Source organism: Carettochelys insculpta, chromosome 15, assembly GCF_033958435.1.
Source record: "Carettochelys insculpta isolate YL-2023 chromosome 15, ASM3395843v1, whole genome shotgun sequence".
NCBI classification, from domain to species: domain Eukaryota; kingdom Metazoa; phylum Chordata; order Testudines; family Carettochelyidae; genus Carettochelys; species Carettochelys insculpta.
Genome location: NC_134151.1, coordinates 15,538,208 through 15,561,179, shown reverse-complemented (window position 1 = coordinate 15,561,179; position 22,972 = coordinate 15,538,208). Strand labels below are relative to the sequence as shown.

Here is a 22,972-nt window from a genome sequence, read left to right as displayed (position 1 = left end):
CCCTTTCTTCAAAAAAAAAAAAGGGGGGGGGGCAGTCAATGTGTGGATGCTCTTTCGAAAGAGCAGATCAATCTTTCAATCTCCTTTTTCATGTGTGAACACCCTCTTTTGAGTGAAGTTATTTCAGAAGGGCTTCTTTCGAAAGATCTCTAATGCAGACATAGCCTACATGAATATATGGTCCGATAATATTGTATTAGCTTTTATAATCTTTGAGATCTTTGAGCTATACTGTGTCTATAGACAGGGTTTCCCCCTTAAAGCATTTATATTTTAAAAAAATCAGTTTTTTTTTAAAAAAAACAAAAACCACTAACTATAATTTTTATCCACCCTGTTTTAAATAGCCTTATGGTAGATAGGCAGCAAGCACAGTCTTCGAACATTTTGCTTTTCATTATCTTCTTCAGCTACTTCATTTATATCTGCCATCAAATTCATCAGAATCTCCTTCCTCTTGGACTACTGAAGTCAACTCTTAATCTGACATCTTCTAATGTTAAATTGAGATATGTCACCAGTTTTCCAACACTGGGAGTCTTCAGTTTATTTCTGGTCTCTGAATTGACTATGCTTGATAAATTTCATTCTGCACATGTAATCATTTTTGCCATCATAGCCAGACTACAAGGATAAAAGCATTTTCCATCATGATTAAGGAATCTTCTGACTCAACTGCTGGGTTTGCACAACGTATTTTGTAAACTGTTTGCAAAGTTTGAAGGATAACCAAATGCGCAACAATTGTTAAAAAGTCACAAGCTGAATTGAATGCATCACCAGAAAGGTCTTGCCTAGAAGTGTGGCTCAAGAAAGTAGGCAGCATTATATACAGGAGTGATCACTTGATTTTTCTGTGATAATATTTTCTCCACTATTTTCCTCTTCTGCTTTTATAAGTAGACTGTGTTAAGTATTCTCAGAAGATATAAATGATTAGCAATGCATTCTTGGCATCAGACATTTTCCATTATTTGAATAGACTCTACTATGGGATACAAGCAGTGAAATGAATTTATGTTAAGCCCAAGCCAACTTTCACATTAGCCATGCTCATGGTCACAACCAAACCAGTCTTCTTTGGACCCAACGTGATTACATTCTTCCACTGGCCAACAATATGTTGGACTGTGGTGATGCTCAGTTGTGCACCGGACTGAGTAAAACACTAGCATTATGGATTTGATTGAACACTGTGAATATAGCTCCATCCGTCAACATTAGAGACTCATGAGGCATTTACATAAAATATACACTAATTCTTTTTCACATCTGCTTCAGCATTCAGTAGACTTCCCATAAACTGTATCCCACTTCAATCTTTGGATGCCATTTACGAACAAATTCTACCATATGAAGATTTAATGGTCTGAACAGTATATTGCTAGCATAGGTGCCACTGCCAAACACACAGTCAAGTAGGTTATTCTGACCATGGCACAGTAACCAAAAGCCTTTTAAAAAACAATTTGATTATGAACATCCAAATACTTTAAAAGATAGGAGTTTTCAATACTGAAGTTGCAGGAATAACATTTCTTATCAGAAGATGGAGGTAAAATTAGCTTCATTTTCACACATCGCTCTTAGCAGAAAACTGCATGCTTCACGATGTTGCCAAAGACAAAGCTGAAATACACAGAACAAATTGATGCAGGCCAGTCTTCCCTTTCTTACTGTTTGACTACAATATTTGTTAGTAGCTGGATGCATCATGAAAGTTCATAAGTTTCTGTATCGAAGAGACCAGAACTTGCACTTAGCTTTAACAGTTTTTCCATGTTTGTGTCTAGTAAAGTTTCCATATAAATGGCTCCGTCTTTCCTCATTCTGCATAATTTATAGCATTGTTAAGGTTGCTCTACTTCTGGAATGCTCTCCAGATCATGAAGCATCTCTTGCATTTCAACCAACCAGTACAGAAACTATTATTTCTATTGCCATTCCAGAAAACGTTAGTGAAACAGTACATTTCTGGTCATGCTGCCCTCAGCCTCCCCGGACCTTTACATAGATCGCCAGATAATAGTCTGAAGTGGAGAGACAGCTCCTCCTCCCTACAAACACACACAACGGATTCACAGGCAGCACCAGGAAGAAGAGGAACATAGCAGGAAGGGAGAAGCCTTTATTGAGATGTGATATCAGCATTCCCCTCCCCACCACAGCCTCACAGAAATTTTCAGATTATTAGAGGGTTTGACAAAGAGAATTTTGTTGAGACTATGAATGACTCCCTTCCCACGTTTGGGCAGTTCAGACTAGATTGTAAGCTCTTCAGTGTAGCAGTCATGACTTAACATTTGTTTGATGTGGTTTATAACCAGACAGTCATGTACATTGATGGCCTGCTATACAAACAGATGTATACATACAGTGCTTGCTCTTTAAGGTTCTAGCCAGTCAAGATACCCAAATTTTCACCTCCCCCCAACAGGTGACATTTGCATGCATAAAGTGTGTGACCAATATGTTCAAGCTGGCTTGCTAGCATATAGCATCATGGCTCATTTAATGTAAAAGGTAGGCTGCCAACTACACGGTATCCTTGCTAGAACACTTGACAGTGATTAAAATAGGCCTGCAACAGACTGGTTTGACAAGTGCAGCACTCATCTCAAGAACAAAGTTTCAATATTGCATCTTGGGCAGTAAGAAAGAATGCTGCAAGTCAAACGTGGAGTGGTTTTCACAGCACCTCTCCATTATTAGTCTTAAACTTAACCTGCTCTCTCACTAACTTACTGACTTTCACACGAGATTCACTGAAGGTTAAAATTTTAAGGAAGAATTATTCAAGGTTTCTCTTGTTTCAGCAATACTTAGAATAAGGACTCACAATAGAAGTAACTGCCTCAATGGACTATAATCTAATACAGTGCATGCACTCTGATGTTGAGATGGAAATCATTTCCTAGTTCCAAGAGCTGAGTTTTAAAAGGGGGCTAGACAACATATTCAAAGCAGTTCCTCTGACTTTTCCAGAAGTATCCAGCAGTATTCAAACAAAAGCATGTTTAGTCTCAAAAAGCAACTGCATCTAAATACTTCCCCATAAAACCATCAAGAAACTTACATTGTGTACCAAAAAGTCTGAAAACTAAGAACATTCAGCCTCTTTGAAATGAAACGATGAAAAATTGTGGCTTTCTGGGATAAAACAGCAGTTCAAGATTATACCTGCATTTAAGCAAGACAATCCAGGTTTACCGGTTCCTTTCCCAGACTTTGGGCCAAGTGAAACTGACTGCAGGATGTATTAACATTAGAGGAAGCCAACTGATGAAACCACATCACTCACATTTTTCCATTTTCACTGCTGGACAGATGTTGAGCAGAGACAAACCCATAGCATTATTATAGCTTGAACAAAGCAGAACCCAAACTCTCCAGACACTGGCCCCAGTTGAAGAGAACTATCCCTTACAAGTGCTACCTGACTGCTTTTTATCCCTCACAAAGTGTTAGGTCTAGGATTTTGGATTGTATCATTTATCACAATCCCAACACCAAGTCAGTTTCTTGTTTGAAGAGTGGGTTAATGCAGGAGCAAAAGATGCAGTGGTTAAAATGACCCAACATCCCCAAAAGAAATGATATGAAGAACAGGACATTTTTGTTTAAAGTTAGTAGTCAAATTCTCCAAGGACGTCTTTTTTTTTTTTTTTTTTTTTTTTTTTTAAAAGCAAACAGCCAAATGTGCATTTTTAAACCACCTCCTTGATCTAACACTTAAAATCACCCCTTGTCCAATTTAGCGTTTAATTTTTTCATGTAACGTCACTTGGTTCTTGGCTACTAACCTTTCATGTTACTCTTGGATTTGTCAGTTTGCTTGCCTGTGGGGGTTTGGGCCTGTTGCCCCTGCCCACTGGACGAGGCGGCTTGCTGTGCTGCTTTCTGCTTTAACATTGTCCAGTCGAATGTGTAGTCATACTGGTGGTTCAGGGTCCTAGAAGACAACACAATGCTTAAAGCAACACATGGACTACCTTATTGTGACGATCAAACTAGTCTGTTGAAAAAGGGAGTTACAAGTTAATTGCTTTTGCAAAGTGATTTGAAGATAAAGAGAAGCATATAAATAGTAAATATTAATAATTTAAAATAATAATGAAAAGTAAGCCTGATAGCCATTTGGTAACATCTGTGTGAATGAGGAAAGGAGACATCTATCTCTGTAGAAACACTTTTGCATAGCCCAGCTTCTCCTTCTGCCTGCACAGGAGTAATGATTCTGCCTCTATATTCTTTTATATGTAGTCCCAATGCCCACAAAAAGCACATCCCCCCATTGGTTCTTCTCGTGATCCAAATCCCATACTCCTCTTGTCACAGAGATGCTGGAGACAGTGGGATGTGAGAAAATTTCAGCCATTTTGTGGGTTGAGGAGACAGACGAATCAAAGTCACCGACCTAAGTACATCATTGGCTGGTTGGAAAAGATAACATACAAAAGATCCTCTTCCTTCATAGCCCATTTAATGTTGCACCACACTTCTTGCTTTGTTAATGTTGTAGCTTCACTCTGTTTCTAATTTCAAATGATTTCTTCTAAGTAAACTTAAGTCTCCCCCCAGTTCAGGAGTTTGTTTTAAAATTAAATCTAGCTCTAAATAAGATCCACACAGCAATTATTATACATAGGAGTCCTGCCCCCATGAGATTTCTAGATCAATATGCTGTACTTTGAGACTGACCTGAAAAGAATACGGAATAATTGCCTCAGATACATGTAATCAGGTGCCTCTTCAAAGCGCAAGCCACGACAGTAGTTCAGGTACATGGCAAATTCTGCAGGAAATCCCTGTAAGCAACAATATTAGACAGTGGGGAACCATCTGAAAGAATTCAGAAATCAAAAAGCTACAGCCATCATTTGGACATGGGTCAAGGAAAAGGGAAGAATTTAAGCCTGGGTTTGCCCTTTTTTGCTTAGGATGCTCATCTGATTAGGCATCTAAGAATATATTCCTTTCCTACCTTTATTCTCATGACCTTAATATGACATACAGTATGTAAAATATATCTACAAAAATAACACCTCATTAAAACTAAAAAAGAATGTATATACTTCGCCTTTTATTTTACCTATGTTTAATATTTAAAAAGCCTTTTACCACAACAGAAGTGGTACAGTCCTTTAAAAACACAAAGTTACCTATACAGGCTCATTTGGGCTATTACAAATAAAGACAGAAGCTACTGCTCTAAGGTCCTTGGAACTTAATTATGAAAAATATCCTACACTGAACTGTAATATGAATTTCTGCACAACAAGTGATGCTCAAATGCCCTATTCTTAAGGATAAAATAGTTACATATAACAATACTCTCAGCTTTGGAAGAGAAACTAAGCAAGAGGAAAAATTCAGTGGACTGGCAGATACTTCTAAGATTTATCTGTGAAGCAGAAATACATTTCTTACATTCACTACGCTGTGTGTTTGCAGGATTGCAGAGTTAGATCCATGGGACTTCTGGAGGACACCTGGTCAATAAAATAATCTGACCCTGGACATGTCTAAAAAGGAGTCTATACCCTTGCCTCTGAGGGCATGAGGTGCTGACATCTGAAGCCAAGATAGGGGTACAGTTAGTTGGTCCTCTGAAATGCCACATAAACTGCAATGGACTTTGTTTTTTCTGCAGTCAGGCCTCTCAGGTGGGATTCCTCAAGGGTCCATTCTATTGATTCTAGTCAGACAGAAGAGACTATAAGGAAGCACAGGTTGCCGCCTCTTCCCTCAGCACTTGAGAGCTCTGTAGCTCCACCTCATCTGATCATCTCAGTGATGTGCATATTCTACATGCCTCAACTAAGTATTTTCTGAGGAGAATGTGGATGAAACGCACCCCAGACAAATCTGATGGAGCGTTTACAATGTGAGCAAGCAAAACTGAAAAGTGTGAAGTCTTCTACTGTTCAGACCCCCTAAACCAAGGCTAAGTCCACTTTGTTAGGTATACTTGCAGATTAAGAAACGATGCTGGATCCCTGCTTCTGCTGTTCAAGTAGCAGTGGTTATTTAGCAGAATTCAACTGAGTAGACAACGCATTTTATGTAAAGTGCTTTGACTGCGTAACCAACACACCAGACATGTCCTTTGAATCTCCAAGGACTTCAGGGAACGTGATAAAGTTATTTCCATTTACTCTTACCTTACACAAAACCTCAACAGGAGTGGACATCTTCTTTTCACTAATTTTTTCATACTTTTGCTTCTTTGTTGCAGCCTGTGGAACATGTGAGTCACAATATAAAAAGATGTGCAACACTGGATTAACAAGAACAGTAGCCAAAACGAAACAAAACACAAAAAACCACACACCACCACACCCCCAAAAACCTGACATGGAAAGCCCTTGGTCAACCAAAAGTGTTTTTCTTTTTCTTTTTTTAAAATTGTGAAATCACAAAGACTCAGATACATATTGCAGAGGGAGTGAAGGTCAATCTGGTATTAAGATTTGGACTCTGTTTAACACCATTTATTATCATGTAAGTCTTCTAGCACATGGCACAACTCGTGCCTCAGCACTGCTTTTGTCCATAGAAGTTCCATTAATTCCAGTTCCAGAACCCCATTCAACTGCTGTCTGCACTTTTTAGTGACCGGCAATTATATTAGACTGCAGCTGAAAGTTCTAGTGTTTCACAAGCAGACTGCCTGTTTAAAATCTTTGCAACTTGTGGAACTAACACCCCCTGAATTGCACAATTCAAATACAGGGAAGAATAAATCTACACTATTCCATAACAAATTCACAGTGCTTTTACATGATAAGCCCATGTTCTGACACAGGATAGCACAAATGCACTCCTCCATTAAGCTTAGCGTATGTTTCAATTAAGACAGCAATTCAGCTAACTTACAAACTGGACTTAAAATTATACCTTCACAGTTAATGAAAATACTAAAAACCCATTAATATCTTAGTTTCCCTCTCCAAAAATGACCTTGTCCTGGTATACGAAGATTGCTTTTGCAAGGCTAATGTAGGTCATTTTATCATAAATTTAAAAAAGTGAAACAATGCAAATTTCTGCATACTACATGAAGGAAAAAGCCACCTTCTTCCATCACAGCCAGTACAACATAGAAAGAGTTGTTCCAACTGCACAAATCACTTTATGCAGGATAGCAGTCAAGAGCATTTTTTCCCCTGCTCTTAATGTTTAGGGGTGGGAACATATGGCCCACACCTTGCTCTAATGTGGCCCACGAGGCTCAGAGCTCACCCCCTGCCCCACTGTAGCAGCACAACCCAGCACTGGTGCTCCAGCCACATGGTGGATGCCATGGGTGGACTGCTAACACCAGATCCATCCCCATTGCTGAGCGGGCGAACACCGAGCCCTGTGGGCACACCAAGGTTCTAGGCTCCCCACCCCAGCTCTAAGTATTAAGAGCTGCACTTCCCTGCAGCAGGATGCAGAGCTGCATGAGCCAAATGAACATCCTGCCCGGAGCTGTGCCATGAGGGCGTCCCAATCTCCTATCCTCTCCCATCTAGATCCCCATTCCCACCTGGATCCTACCTCCTGCCCAAACACTTCACTTCTGCTCCTATACCTTTTCCTCCTGCTCAGACCCCTAACCCCAGCCTCACTCATATCCTCTCCCCACCCCCTGCTGTACCCATGTAGCTGGAACTTGAAGGGAGTGTTTTTCCTGCTTCTCAGTTGGAGGCCATGTCTGTGAGGGTTGGTAGTTTTTTGTGGGGGGACAAAGTGTTTTTTTTTTTTTGCTTTTCCTTTGTGTGGTCCTGAGCTGATTTTTTTGTGGGTCAGGTCCCCCAAGACCCCTAATTTAGAGTTTATGATAAGACTGCATGGCCTACCTTTAATCCTTGCCAAGGTAGGCTGGTTCTGTTAAAGTACATCAACACATAGCCTAACGACTCCATATCATCTCGACGACTATAGAGAAAAAAGGAATAATCTTAAAAACCGCAAATGTTACCAGAACATTAAGATCGCAGCAGTAAGAATCCTTACACCAGAAGTGTCATGTTTGTCCATACCATTTCCAACAATGACAAAGAATCAATACACAAAAAATGAAAAAAAATCTGAGATCTCTCTCAAGTCATTTTAAAGATCCTGAAATTGAGGGCAAATGTAATAGTCTGAAGCCTCCAACGCTACTTAGTTTTTTAAAGCAAGAAAAAATTATTTCTCCATGAAGTGCCTATTGACATTAGTTGCAGTTGTGATCTGTGAAAATCCATTCTGATGGAACTCCAAAAACCCAAAGTGAAAAACCTTATAAACCAGATTCATTAATTCCATTTAAGGCCTGGTCCATACTTGCCAGTCAGAGCAACAAACTTATCAGGGTGTGTGAAATCTACACCTCAACTTACTTAGCTCTGATGACCTAAACATCAGTGTAGGTGCAGCCATGTCAACAGAAGAATGCTTTCACTGAACTAATTACGGGCATTTGGGGACAAAATTACTAAATGGATGGAAAAACCCCTTTCCAACAGAGCTATGCCTGTATAGTCTTGGGAGCGTATACTCATTAAGTCAGTGAGGCAGGAAACTGATCTGAATTAGTTCTATTTTAAGTACTTCCACTGTCTTATTAGTCTCTTTGATCTACTTAAAAACAGCTTTTCTTGAATCCTGCCTTCATTATGGGGCTTACTGTGGATTCTGCTGTTCAGTTAATATCAACACATCCGGACAGGGAGCAGTAGTGACCCTATATTTAGTTACTTAATACACTCTAAAAGGAAAAAAATATCTTGTATGAGGAACCACCAATGCTATTTGCAAACTGCATTAAGAGCCTTCTGCTAGAACAGTTTCCACTAGACATGCTCCAGTGCCACAAAGCAGCCTCAGACTTTTTCACATCAACATGGGTAACATTTCCTTGATATATTCTTCTTCAGTGTATTTTAAGACTGGTAAAATCCACAGCAGTGAGAAGATATCTGATCTACCAGTCTTCTTTCTTGGCAGTGTCAAGGAAGGCTTCTGCCTTTCTACGTGCCAGCCTGCTGCTACCACCTATTTATAGTGTGGTCTGGACCAACTCTGCCTACCCTCAAACCGCAATTTATCAAACACGCCTCCTGTCAGGCTGTTTATTCTGCAGGAATCTAGATGGAAACAGGTTCCCTCCTTCCACCCACTAGGAGGTAAAGCAAGAAGGAGGAAATATGAGAAAAAGCTGAGAGGGGCACGAAGAGGAGAGGGAGGGTGCAAGTGGGGAATTTAGGCACTGGGAACAGGAGAGCAGTGTTTATTTAAGACTGTAGTGGAGGAGCTGCTACATAAGTAAATTGCAAACAAATGCACATGAGCATTTCAGACAACCCTGCCCTACAGAGCTTACTACCTCAGAGAAGACTCAGTGAGGGTGTAGTTGAGAGGACAGAAAAGGGGGAGTGACAGTAATCAGACTATGCAGTTTTAGATCAGTGTGCAAAAGTCTGCTGGTTCCGAACTCATTTGTTTTCTTTTTTAAAATAAGTACCAGCATACCCAATAATCCTGTGCCTGGACACATCTTTTAAGATATTATATAGGAGTGATGGCAGTAGCACTCTGGGCTGAGTGCTACTGCTGAGCGCTGGCAGCGAGGGAGAAGTGTGTACCTCCCCTATAATTTTTAAAATGGGTTTTTCAATGCCATTGCTGTCTAGTACTTAGCCTGGAATTTACAGTCTTGTACAGACATTTCCTAATAAAGGCTTCATTAGACTCCAAACACATGAGTGGACTCCAAAATATCTGGTTCATAACGGATGGAATGATATCACCTTCTATTATACTAGTATTTATGCTATTTCAGTAACAGCTGTCACTACACTTGACAGAGCAAGCCCTGCTGTAGTCTTAATTTAGCATTGTAACTCATGAAGGGTTCTGCTGTCAAGTTTCGGGTCTCCTCCATCTTTGCTTGATTTACAGCAGGGGATCACTTAGTGGCTTCATTGCTGGCTTAATCTAGATGTGTTAGTAATTCTTAGAGAGTGGGGGGTAAGGGAAGTTTATCATCAAACTAGAATTTCAAATACCAAAATAGAGAATTGGAGAGCTGCCAGACAAACAGTTAAAAATAGTCCCCAAGAGTGCACAGCCCTTAATATGCTCACTGGCTTTACATTCAGATCTTGGCTTGTCCAAATCTACCTGGTCTGCAGCGTATCAAGTCCTGTGTTAAAGTGCCTGTGTTCACATCAGAAGCTCTAACAGCCATCTTCTCTGTTTGCCCTAGATGTTTAAGATATAAGGAAACTGCCAGGGAAAAATCACCTCTTTAAATTGCTATTCATGAATGCTATGCAAAAAAGCCATAGAGGAAAGAGGTTAATACAGAAATACATGGCCCCCTACTAAACTATGAGTATTAAACCTTTGCCACAGGCTCCGAATTAGTCAATTCTAAGTTTTACAACTGATGGTATAAAATAGCTGACCAAGCTATGTTTCAATAATGTTCAAGTGCTGACTACAGCGTATAGGAAGCAAACAACTACTTCAGGATGTGACTCCAGTATAGGGTCCCACAGAAGGACTGGGATCCCACAGGACCCACTGCGATAACAACTAGAGTATGTAAAACATACTTTGTTGCGGGCAGGGAGATTTGATGTCTATTATATCAGGAGCCAAGCATATTTACCATGGTTTAAGTAAGATTTCATTATTTTAGAAATAAAATTGTCTGAATTCTGTTTACATACACAATTGTATTATCCAACCTTTTTAGTAGCATGGGAGAAATCCATCTCTTGGGTGCAATCTAAAGTTTCTGAAGGTGGGAGTGGGACAGAAGAGCAAGAAAACACGGAAGCAGGATTTAAAAAATCCTCTATGGGCTTTACTCTGTTTCTTTAGGCTCTGAAGTGTTATAAGTGTATAATAATATCTATTGGGAACAGGTGAGGGATGGAAACAGAGCATCAACTCCTGTGGCTTGATGTAGCCAACACATGCTTCTGATTAGCTAGAGGAGTGAGCCCTCTCTCCACCTAATTCCTGGATGAGTGGAACTCAGGAGAGCAGCACAGTCTTGCTTGAGGTGGTACAAATCCACCTTTTGGCTGATTAATGAAGTTCAAAATTTGCTTCTGAGAAAGTGGCACTCTCCCACAATTCCAGGAACACTGCTGTAACTACAGCCAAGTATGCAGAACAGAACAGCTGTTGAAAAAAAATAGGGATGCCATAATCCCCCAAGCCTTATTTGCAGGTATCAATGCAGGCACAATTTAACAGTTAGCTGCAGGAAAGAGTAAAAATACCAGCACTGGAGGCTAATACAAAAGGACTTCTGAAGCCAGTTAGAATTTTTGCCATTCCTGAAACAAAAAGTTGGGCTATGGAGGTAGATCTCCTAAATAGAGCCCTGCATGGATACAAAATACGTATCCACATCTGTACTTGCAAAAAATGAGCTGCAGATATCTGCACTAACATCCACAGATACAGATATGCACAGATATAAAGTAGATATCTGTGGATTTATAGGTCTATACTGTGAAGATCTTTCAAAATGACTACAGGTACCACCACAATGAAACAATATCGTGCTTTGAAATTTTATTCAGAGCAAGTGCCTCTTCAGATTTAAGACTTTGTACATCAAGGAAGAAAATAAAGCACTTAATTAGCTTCCACATTATGGCAAACACGTATTTGCCATGGGATATGTTCACACATTTCATTGAAAGTAGATACTTCAGAAACTTATGAATGATGTCAGCCCAGAACCTTTCGAAGCACTGCCCTTGAACTCACCTCTGCTCAATGCCAAGATGTGCATTGATACTGGCATATCGAGCTGTGCCAGTGAGATTTTTATCTTCTCTGTATGGTATGTGTTGCCTTGTCCTGTTGTCCCGGTACTTTTTGGCCAAACCAAAGTCAATAAGGAATAACTTAAAGAGAAATTAAAATAGGTTATTGTTTCCAAACAATGCAAGTCTGTGGAAATCCCACGCAGCATGTCCTTTGTAATTGCTTGTCAGTAATTAAACCAGAGCTCCTCATTTAAAGAGAGCAAAATCTTACTTGCTCAAACAAACCAAACTACGTTTTAACATTCTATTATGTCAAGCCTTTCCTTTGACAGATGGGAGGGACTACTAGACTGTGCTACTCAACTCAAGGCTTAATCATAAATATACTTTACTAGTGGTTTGAGCACTGGTCTGGTAAACCCAGGGTTGAGAGGTCAATCCTCAAGGAAGTCATTTAGGGGTTTGGGGCAAATATATTTAAAAAAAAACCCTGTTAGGAATGGTGCTTGGTCCTGTTGAGAGGGTCAGGCACTGGACTCGACCTCTTGGGGTCCCTTCCAGTTCTATGGGATGTGTGTGTACTGATACTACGTCTACACTGCCCTACTGTTTGTACTAGGATGGTCTGAATGGCAGTGCACAAAGTGCCGTACTGTAACTCCTTTGGGCAGATAATGTGGGTATGAACTAGAAAGGTTCTCTTGTGCATTCACGTAACATAGTCCTCTTCAAACATGGTTAAGGCACACCTAGAACCTTGCAGTTAGTGTCAACAGCATCAGCCCTATTCACAGCCCTGTAATCCAAAATATGGGGAGTACAGACAAGCACTCAAGATTGTGACATGATCATTAGTTAGGAAGGGAAATGCAAATATATGGCTGTATGCTTTAGGAAAATGCATGTGTCTTGAATCAATTTTGATATATTTTTAGGCATTCACCTAAATGGCAGCTCAGCAACTTAAACTCAATCATGTTCTGATGTGCTAAAGTTTGTAGGCATTTTAATTAACTGTCACGGCAATCAAAGATCATTTTGCATAGCGTAAAAGGCCAACTTCAACAATATATATTGCTTACAGCCACACACGTTTTAAACTACTGATAAGAAATCAGCAAGCCAAGTACCAAAGAAACATGGCATAGTTTTATTAAATCCAACGGATTATTTTTCATATAAAGCAGCTATAGCCCAGTAAGCATATCAGAGTAAGACTTATTTCTATCATACCCATGTCAACTAAACCTCCATAACTATGAAACTTGAATAGGTTTAATTGGATTTCAGTTGTATTTTCTTGTGGCAAAACTTGAGGCAGAATTTGGCAACAAAGAATGAAATTGAGGTATGTAAAAAGTGCTTTCAGTTATAGATCTAGATTACTACATTTGTTTCAAAATAAGGTTTTGATGAGAATTTCATTACAATAATACTTTGTTTAAAAAATTTAAGCATTTATGAATTTTATTAAAAGCAATTTTCATTTGTGTTTGCCACAAAAAGCGTCCATGTAATGCCAGCTTAGCCAGCGAGTGGGAATGACGACACTGCAGGCACAGTCGGTGCGACTGCTTGTTATGGGTTCCGTGGCCAAATAAAATTTGCAAACACTGCTTTAAGATATTTGGCATTTAAAAAAAAAAAATCTCCATATTCAATATTCAGCCTGATAGCATGTGTGACCCCATTGCCAGCAATAAAAATCTAGAGACAGACGGTTGGGGCCCTCAGCCCACACACAAACAAAAGGAGCGAAGAGGGCTGAGTGACAGGCTAAGGAGGGAACTTTTGAGACTGAAATTATTCTCAGGAGGACCACACAATGTCTTAAGTTCAAAAAGTTATTTCAGGTAACTGAAAGGAGAGAACATGGCTCTCAAATTCACTGAGCAAGATGGAAAGGAAAAAGGGTTGTGGAGTAGTTTTACCCTTGTATTAAGGAGAGAAGGTTGACTCTGGTACATGTAGGAAGAGTCTCTCTAGGGTGCTTTTTGGCAGAGATTTATTTGCTCTCCATAAGAAACTATAGCGTCCATATTCACAGGGCTCTTTAACAGCCTCAAGGCAGATGCTGAGATGGCAGAGATATGGATCAATGTTTGATGCTGCAGAACATAGACATTTTGCCATAGTGTATATTTAAGATGATCATATGAACTTGCATGACATTTCCTTTCCTCTAAAAGGAAAACTCTGCCTTACTGAAATTTCTTCCAGTAGTTTGGGTTGTGGTCATTTCATCTTCCAAAATATGAAGCCACTACCAGTCTCTAAAAGTGGTCAGAAAAATCTCCATGCTTAACCACATAATAACCAGCAAAGACAACACCTCACAGGCTGAACAGAAATGTCAAATTCCCAGAACTAATGGCTTAAATTTAGTAACTCGTAAAGTAGATGCTGCAAATACTACCTATTAGCACACTGCAAATACTACCTACCTTGACATAGGAAAAACTAAGTGCTGGTGTAAGTTTATAGTTAATCTCCACATAGAAAGATTACTCACGTACTGTTCAAACTTTAAAGCTTTTTGATCATGTCTGCCACCAGTATGATGTTTTGATGACAAAAGCTGTTTTAGAGAGCCCCCTTCCAGCAACAAATATATGCATTTATTCCTCAAAGGAAAGCCACCTTCCTCAATGACTCTGCACGTTCAACTTAAAACATTTCCACGACACAAGGATTTACAAAGTACTTGAAATATTTCAAAGTCTCAAGTGGTATGTCAGGCACTTCCATAATCCTTGGAGTCTGATGCTAATCATAAGTGCAGGAAGACACGCAGCTTCATTATATGGGTCAAAATCAAAGATAAAGCCACACAAAGCAGCAGTCTATAGTTCTTTGGGCAAATTTTGTATTTGTTCTTGGAATTTTGCTCAACGTAACAGTTTAAAGTCTACCTGCTGCTGCTAAAAAGCAGCGTGGCAGAAATTTTGTGGTATTTCATATTTCCAGCTACAACTTTGATAGGCCTATTTTAATGCATATTGCACTTAGTTTTAATGCATACTGCACATTGGTTTTCCCTGCTCACATCTAAAATTTCAAAAGTTTAAAAATGGCCTAATTCAGTAACAATTTTGTTTTTACACTGATCAAAAAACTGGAATCTGTTGCACAATATACCCTTGACTTACATGAGGGTTCCATTCCACGTGCCCTCGTGTAACTTGGATTTTGCATAAGTGGGAGTCCAGCTTTTTCCTGGTGTAACACATGTTCCGCAGCCAGGAAAGCAGCAGAAAGGTCAGTGGTGGGGTCGGGGGTGGGGTGGGGTGTTAAGCCTGGCAGTGGGTTGAGGCCATGGAGGCAGGCTGTGGGTGGGTGGAGTTGAGCTGCAGCTGTTAGGGGGGTGGTGAGCTGGGCTGAGCACAGGGGAGCTGAACTGGAGCTGTACATGATGGGGGAGGTCAACTGGAGTCAGAGCCAGGAACTTGGGGGAGGGGGTGAGCCACAATCACGTGTGGGTGGTAAGCCGGCAGGGGGGTTGAGCAGGAGTCATTCCTGAGGGGTGGTGAGCTAGAGCAAGAGGTGGGGCGTGTGCAGGAGCTATGAGCCACTGGTGAGTGGAGTACAAGTTTAGTGCAACTGGAAATTGTGCACTTCCAGGGTTTACTGTAGGAATCAAGGGCCAACCATGTAACAGTGGGGTCATGTACTCTGAGACCTTACTGTATGCGATTTTCTCTGCAAGATTTAAGATAAACTCCCTGGAGAGGACAGCAAGTTCAGCTACCTCCCTTCTAGACCATCACAAGTTACTGGAATGAGATAGTAACTTCTGATGCAGGTGGCTGAAATCTCTTCAGAACATGCCCTGACACTGAACAGGGACAGAATCTTTCAGATTCTAGTCAGCACAAACGTAAGAGCCAACTTAAAAGCAAATTCATTAACACCTTAAATTTGAGGTATAACAGTAAAGTAGCTGCAGAAGTAGAATAAAAACGACCTTGACTGACATTTTTGTAACAAGTTTCCTAGTTCCTTTTTCAGTCAGATGCGGCATAGTGAGTTGTTCTGCTGCATGCTACGTAACAGAATAGTGTACTTTACTCTTTGCACAATGCATGAACTGGAGTGCTGCAAGCACAATACAAGAAGTCATTCTTCTGTTCCACTTTGGGCTGATTAGACCTCAAATAAAGTATTTTGTCCACTTTTTGGCACCACATTTCAAGAAAGATGGAGAAAATGGGAAATGTCCAGAGAAGAACAAGAATGATTAAAGGTCTTGAGAACATGAGCTATGGAGGTAAAACTGAAAGAATTAGGCGTGTTCAGTTTAGGAAAGAGAAGGCTGAGAGCAGACACTACGGCAGTTTACAAAGCACCTAAAAGACTGTTACAAGCAGGAGGGAGAAAAATTCTTGTCCATGGCCTCTGGAGGATATGACAAGCAGCAATGGGCTTAAACTGCAGCAAGGGAAGGTTTAAGCTGAACATCAGGAAAAACTTTCCACCTGTCAGGCTGGAATAAACTGCCTAGGGAGTTTGTGGAATCTCCATCACAGGACGTATCTAAGAGCAGGTTAGACAGACATTTAATCAGGGATGGTCTAGACAGTGCTTAGTCCAGCCATGAGGGCAGGAGACTGGACTTGATGACCTCTCAGTGTACTTTCCAGTTCTAGCGTTCTATGATTCTATGCCCACCTACTGATAAGTTGCTAACCAATTAATTTCAATTTACTTTCTACTGCAAGGTTAAGAACAGGCACAAGGCTCACTTTTCCTTTATCATTTACTCCCTCTGAGCTCCAAAAAAATTCTACACTGAAGATTTCAAGGCAATGGGCAAAAAGCCATTATCCAAGTTACAGGTTTATAAGGGCAGCCCCATTTTATGAGCACAGTCTTAACTAACAAGTGGCCTCACACCATCATCTGAAATGGATTTACCAAGCAAAAACTGCATGGTAAGAGACTGAGGCTGTCAACAGGCTTTCTCCGTATCTGAATGCATTCAGATACACAGCATGCACCGTGCTAAGTGGGCATATGTACAGCTCTATGCAGCAAATCGGGCTGCTACACTGTTATTGGTTTGAAGGAGTAACTTATTTGTGCCAAGACATGCAACCAAGTGCAGTGGAGTTTTATGTACCAACTAAAAACAAGTTTCTGCACTTGAATATCAGGCAAGTACATATAACCCTTTTCATATTTAAGTGCACAGAAAAAAAAAACACTTTATAGACAAACGTCATGGGGAAGTCTTAATGTTACATGTTTGCCAAGTATGTCTGAATAATGCCAACATAAGAGGTGCTTTTGCAAGGTCTACATTCTCCAGAAACAAAAAATAAAATAAAATAAGCACATGAATTTGGGGTTGAGGTTGGAATAGGAGACAGTTTCAGACCTGGTTTAATCCTGAGAAAGATGGGTCCTGAGAAGTACTAACAGTCATGCTTCTTTTCCTCTTCCCCACTGGAGATTCTAAACACTGAACAAACAATAGAGGGTGGCAGTGCATCAAACAGTATTGCTTACATTGCAACAATGGCTGGCGCAGACAGGCAACACCGAGGCGTTAGAGAAAGAACAGGGTAGCCAAATGCCATCCTTCTTCCACCAAGCACTGTAGTCTTCCAAAAGATTTTTTTTTAATAAAAAGAATTTGAAAGATGTGGCAAGACAGATTTTGAATTTGAGCCACTCCATAACGGCACTGCCTTAAACAGGGATTGCAATGGTGACATTTTGCTCTATCAAAAAAAGGAAATTGAAGCTTTGCTTACAAAAGCATTCTTTGGTACCACAAACTGCCCTTCCCCAAAAGACATTCAGAAAAGGTAAATCTTCAGTAAGGAAGAGGTAGAAGGCATTTAGTCACCTTATAGTTTACTTTCATAAGCATGCAGGGCTTATTTCTAGCAGAGCTTTTAAGGTTGGAGCAAAGTAACCAAGTACCCAATTGAGAATAAATTTGAAAAGTTTACCAGTTAAATATAAACCATGACTAAATTTTGATAAAAATATTGTTTAATTGACAGGAAGCTACTGGAACAAGATTACCATGGCATCCTAGTCTTTATGTGACTGGCATGTTCTTAGTGTGCAAACATTAAATATGCAGCTGCATTTAGCTACAAAAAAGGAATATCACACTATTCCATGTGGGAGCAAATGCTTTTAAAAGGGGGTACCCATTAATCCAAAATTGAAGCAAAATATCCATTTTCAATTCTGCTTGGTAAAAAACTAAATTTCACTTTTCTACATCAAGGGCTGCCTAATGTAGACTATTTAGTAAAACCTATGCCTGCAACAGGTGTTTACACTCCTATTACATGGTGTGGTGATCTAACAAACAGCAAGTGGCATTGACTAGTCACAGTCTGCAGGCAATGTAGGTTTTCCCCCCTCAGCTGATGAGGCTAACACGCTCATCTAGTAAAATGAGCACAGCTGTATATTCTAGGCCATTATTCCACAGCAAGGTAAAACATGGAGCTACAATGCCAACCCAGCATGACTGTGCAGAAGTGTGGGAAAACGGCCAAAACTGGAAGTCAGGAATCAGACTAAAACCAGTAAATAAACTGAACAAGTTATTTAAAATTTCTTCTAGTTACACTGCCAGGTCTTGCAAGAAAATTAAAGAACCTGACTGCTTTATAGCAGAGAGAAACAGAGCTCTATAGAGTAAAGTATGAAACTTGGGAATGAGCAAGATTTAATAGCAACAGGATTACATGAAGACTTCACCTTTCAATTTGATTGTGACAAACTCTTTTCCAAGAAAACCAATTAAATCTAAATGCTCATTGTGCACTGCACCCCTTTCAGACAGAACTCTGACGTTTCTCATGTTAGCAATCAATTTTGCTTCTAATGTTAATGGCTTCAAGTTGGCATTCATACAGGCAAACAAAGGTAAACATTTTAGTTAACAGTGCCCAAAGATAGTAAACATCATCAGAGAGCATATAAAAACATAAGTGGGAATCTTGCTTCCAATAAAAGCTTAATCATGTACATTTGTCCCGCAGTTAAAAATTTCTATTAAATAGCATGCTTAATGCATTGCCAATGCTGCCTGTCTGCCCAAGCTCAACATAATAATTGAAAAATCAAACATTTCACTCAACAGAACTAGTCACTGAAACAGTATTCTCTACACCAAGTTTACAACTGGAAGCATGCACCTCTGCCTAAGTTAACCACCCCAGCCCACAAATGAGCATCTAAGAGTCCACCAATTTAACTTGAAGTATTTAGATCCAGTAAGGTCAGTTTCCATGTGTGATCTTTAAACCTTCAACTAAGCTACTTCTTAGTCTTCTCCATCTCAACAGGTGGGCAGAAATTCAGTTACAAATACAGTTCAAATAAACAATACAAACATCTATAGGCTGACTGTTACTTGTGTACATAATCCTGACGACTGAATGTTCCATTACCAAATCACTGATTTTTTTTTTTTAAACCATCGTGGTAGCAGGTAGGTCAGGAGCTCCTGTGTATTTTAAAATCAAGAAAGCTGTCCTGGAGCCATGTTAAAATAAAATCTTAGGGGAAAATGCTAAATTCTACTACTCACTAACTTTCAATAACAGAACACCATTAGTGAATAGAGCATGCTGAGGTAGTCAGTTAAATTAGTCTACACTTCAGATTTTAGTTTTAAATAATCCTGTCAATAAATCTTTGTTGCTGGGCAGGTCAAAAGCACACATGTTCATGCCATCACATTGCACCTAAGGAAATCTCAATGCCTAACAAAAAATTAAACTGATTTAATGTCTTTGCCAAAGAGTTAACTCAAGCTAAATAGCTTTTTTCCCCCAAAATCTAGATGTTTAATCAGCACCATTCTTTCATGCAAAGAGCAATAGACTAACCTTATTACAGTGACGCCCGATACCCATTAGGAAGTTATCTGGTTTAATGTCTCTGTGTATAAAATTCTTTGTGTGCACATATTCAATTCTACTGATCATCTGTAAATACAAGAAAAAAATCAGAATTTAACATTAGCAAAAGAAAGCTACGGATTAAAGATGTTTACTCTCCTAACACTGGATTTGCAGTTTATAACTCATTTATTACTGATTTAACACAAGTACATTTCATGAGTACTTTTGATAAGTGAAATAAACTGAAGATAATCACTCCATCACCACCTGACCAATAGTACAAGTCTTCAGCATAAAAGCCTCCAAGTGTTTTACCTTGAGCAGGCAAGTGATTTAGCCATAAATTAAAAAAATCCCAAGCAATCAACTGACTGTTTTAGACAACTTCTGATACTGTTCAGCTAGGAATGAGCACATTAACAGTGCTCTCTTTAGCCATTCTGGTTAGTTCAACTTGCAGGGCAATTCTACAGCATCAAACAAAGGCTGCACTAAAAGGATCACTGTGCTATAGCTACAATGTCAGTGTTATGCTGGTATAATGACATACGCTGAAAGCCTACAACAATGAAGGGGCTTTCCCCATTGTTGTATGGCCATACCCCAAGCAACCACAGCTAAGTCAGTGGAAGCGTTCTTCCAACCTGGCTATGCACCTGCCCTACAGAAAAAGACTGGCATAGCTATGGTGCTCAAGCATGTGGATTTTTAATGCTGTTAGGTTGATTTAAGTGCATATCGGGCCTTAGCAGAAAATAGTCCAATCAACATCTTTAAACTTACTGTACTAAGAGTTCTACATTCTAGCCATTCATGCATTAAAAGGCATTCTTCATGTCCCTTGGACACTCAGGTTTTGGTTGCTTGAGAACAGTCTTTTTACAACAGTTACAGATGCTCTTACCACAGTAATTGATTCTTCCTCTGAAACCAGCATCAGTGATTAAAAACAGCTGAGAACAAGGACAGTTGACACCTATCTCAACACACAAATGCTCTAAGCTTCCTTGGCTGACAGTTTGGGATTTCATGATCATTTGGCTAAGTGACAGTTTCTACTAACAGTTGGATAATCTCAGATATTCACTTATATTTAGGTTCACCTAACCCTGGCACTTAGGACATGGATATCTGTCACAGCCCTGAGTGATGCAGTTCTAATTTTTTAAATGTAGGCCCAATCCCCCCATCCTATGACAAAACATTTCATGCATAAATGAAGTAGCAAGGAAGGATGAAACTTAAGTATTTCAAGGTACGTACCGCTACAGAATACAAGACCAACTTCACAGATTTGATTTAAAAAGACATGTTTGTTCCTAAAAGACAGCAGCCACCCCAAAACCATTCAAACTGAAAAGACCAGAAAACTCAGGATACTGAGAATGTAGCACATACACACTGATGTGCAGTGGCAGAGTTTGACAAGAAAGTCTTTATACAGCCTGCCAACAACATGGTTGGCTGAAGCCTATTACTGGTTAATACAATCAAATTAACCAAAGTTTTGAGGATTTCTTTGAGGATTCCTTACAAATGCTTGAGATCCATAACAAAAATAAAATTAAGACCATAATTTTAATAAGGCAGTAAGACCAGCATGGGTCAACTACTACTATCCATGTTGCACTCTTAGTTCTCTACAGTACTAACCTTACGTTCTACTTTGCCATAAACCTGTCACTATCACTGTTTCTATTTTTTTTGCTTCTATGTGGGTCAAATATTCACTTGAGTATAAGAAATATGAGATGCACAGTCTGATCTACTGAAGAGAAGTACAATGTGTAAAGATGCTTAGCATGAACCAATATGAACTTAAGTTTCACGCACCTGGTCTGCTAACATAAGTACTGTTTTCATTGTGAACCTGCGGGAACAGAAGTTGAAGAGGTCTTCAAGGCTGGGCCCCAGAAGATCCATAACTAGAACATTGTAATCTTTCTCTTGACCATACCACCTGCAATGAAGCAAAGATGTCCGGGTTACCTAACAATCTGCAGTGTAAACAAAAAGCTAGTCAAGCTAATATTAAAATTCTAGTAGATGCCAAGTAATACTAAGTTCTCAGTCCAAAACATCTAAGATTTCCAGAAAGCAGTGAACAGTGCTGACCTCCAGATATGCTACTTTGTTCTCTTGTTAGCCATCAAAAACACTGACTGAAAACAATACACTGGTAGTTGGCCTTTACAGGTTGCACAGAGATTAGTTTTGTATTAATTGGAATACCTTTTTAAGTTTGAAGCAGAGTTGATAAGCTTTTTTAACCTACTTCAGAAAAAAAATCTGCTTGTCACGGCAGGATCAGAAGAAATCCAGATAGCACACTACAGCCAGCACTTTACAGCAGTAATACAATGCTCTATAGATGTTAATCTACAGTAAACACTAATATCTGGCAGCCTGGGGATCAGGAAGTTGCCAGATATAAGCATTCTGGACAATAAAGAGGTATACCTAACAATGCCTTACATTAAAGAAAAACGAGATTAGATATTAACCAAAATGTATGCAGAGTACTTTACTTACCAACAACAGTAGTACTGTACACTGTAAACTTACTATGCTGTATTTACCTTCTCCATACTGTACTTAAGGAAAACTAAACTAAATTTACTTATGGTTAAAATGCTGGTTATCTGAGAGTTCTGGATGACAGAATTTCAGATATGAAAGATCTGACAAAGTGGGTCTTTGCCTATGAAAGCTTATGCTCCAATACTGGTTAATCTATAGGGTTCCACAGGACTACTACTTGTTTTTGCAGTTAACAGACCAACACCTTTACCCTTCTGATACTTGTCACCATGCAAGCCACTAAATTTAGCCACATGGAGTGGAAATCCATCAACCTCATGAAAAAACTTGCAGATATAGACACACATCTTCCTCTCCAAGTGCAAATGGATGGACATCATACCAAATGGACTGAAAGTGAAAAATCTATTGCAGACTACATAGTATACAGACTAGGGTGAGAGATGGGACCATACAACAAAAACTGAGGAACCACCTGACCGGCATTCTGTAGAACAAACAGGCAACATCAGAAAAGAGCTCTCTAAACTGGAGATTCTCATAAGACAAACCTTATACACAAAGTTCCATGTGGTCTGTCTTGTTTCAGTGAAGCCCATAGATTTACAATGCAGACTTCACTTCTCTACAGAGGAAAAAGGACTGAAAACTCCTACTTGCCACATGGGGACACAATAATGGCACCCTTAACTCACGCAGCAACATTATCTGTCCATCCAACTACAAAGCCTGGCAGTAGAGTCTGTCCTATGTTGGGGACTCTTTTTGCCCCACTGCCCCACAAAC

General features: G+C 39.7%; 1 protein-coding gene across 4 annotated transcripts in view; it reads right to left on the bottom strand.

Annotated features, from left to right (window-relative positions):
• The window catches only part of CSNK1A1 (casein kinase 1 alpha 1), a 46,164-nt gene that overhangs the window by 6,044 nt on the left and 17,148 nt on the right, over window positions 1-22,972 (bottom strand). The window contains exons 3-10 of one of the 4 annotated variants that reach the window (XM_075009588.1): window positions 21,479-21,605; window positions 19,631-19,729; window positions 17,146-17,229; window positions 11,767-11,906; window positions 7,848-7,926; window positions 6,165-6,239; window positions 4,702-4,808; window positions 3,804-3,952 (exon numbers count right to left, since the gene is read on the bottom strand). In XM_075009588.1, coding sequence (XP_074865689.1) covers window positions 3,804-3,952; window positions 4,702-4,808; window positions 6,165-6,239; window positions 7,848-7,926; window positions 11,767-11,906; window positions 17,146-17,229; window positions 19,631-19,729; window positions 21,479-21,605 — 860 coding nt within the window. Of the gene's footprint in view, window positions 1-3,798; window positions 3,953-4,701; window positions 4,809-6,164; window positions 6,240-7,847; window positions 7,927-11,766; window positions 11,907-17,145; window positions 17,230-19,630; window positions 19,730-21,478; window positions 21,606-22,972 lie in introns of those variants that run through there. The other 3 variants (XM_075009590.1, XM_075009589.1, XM_075009591.1) reach the window with 3 other exon arrangements.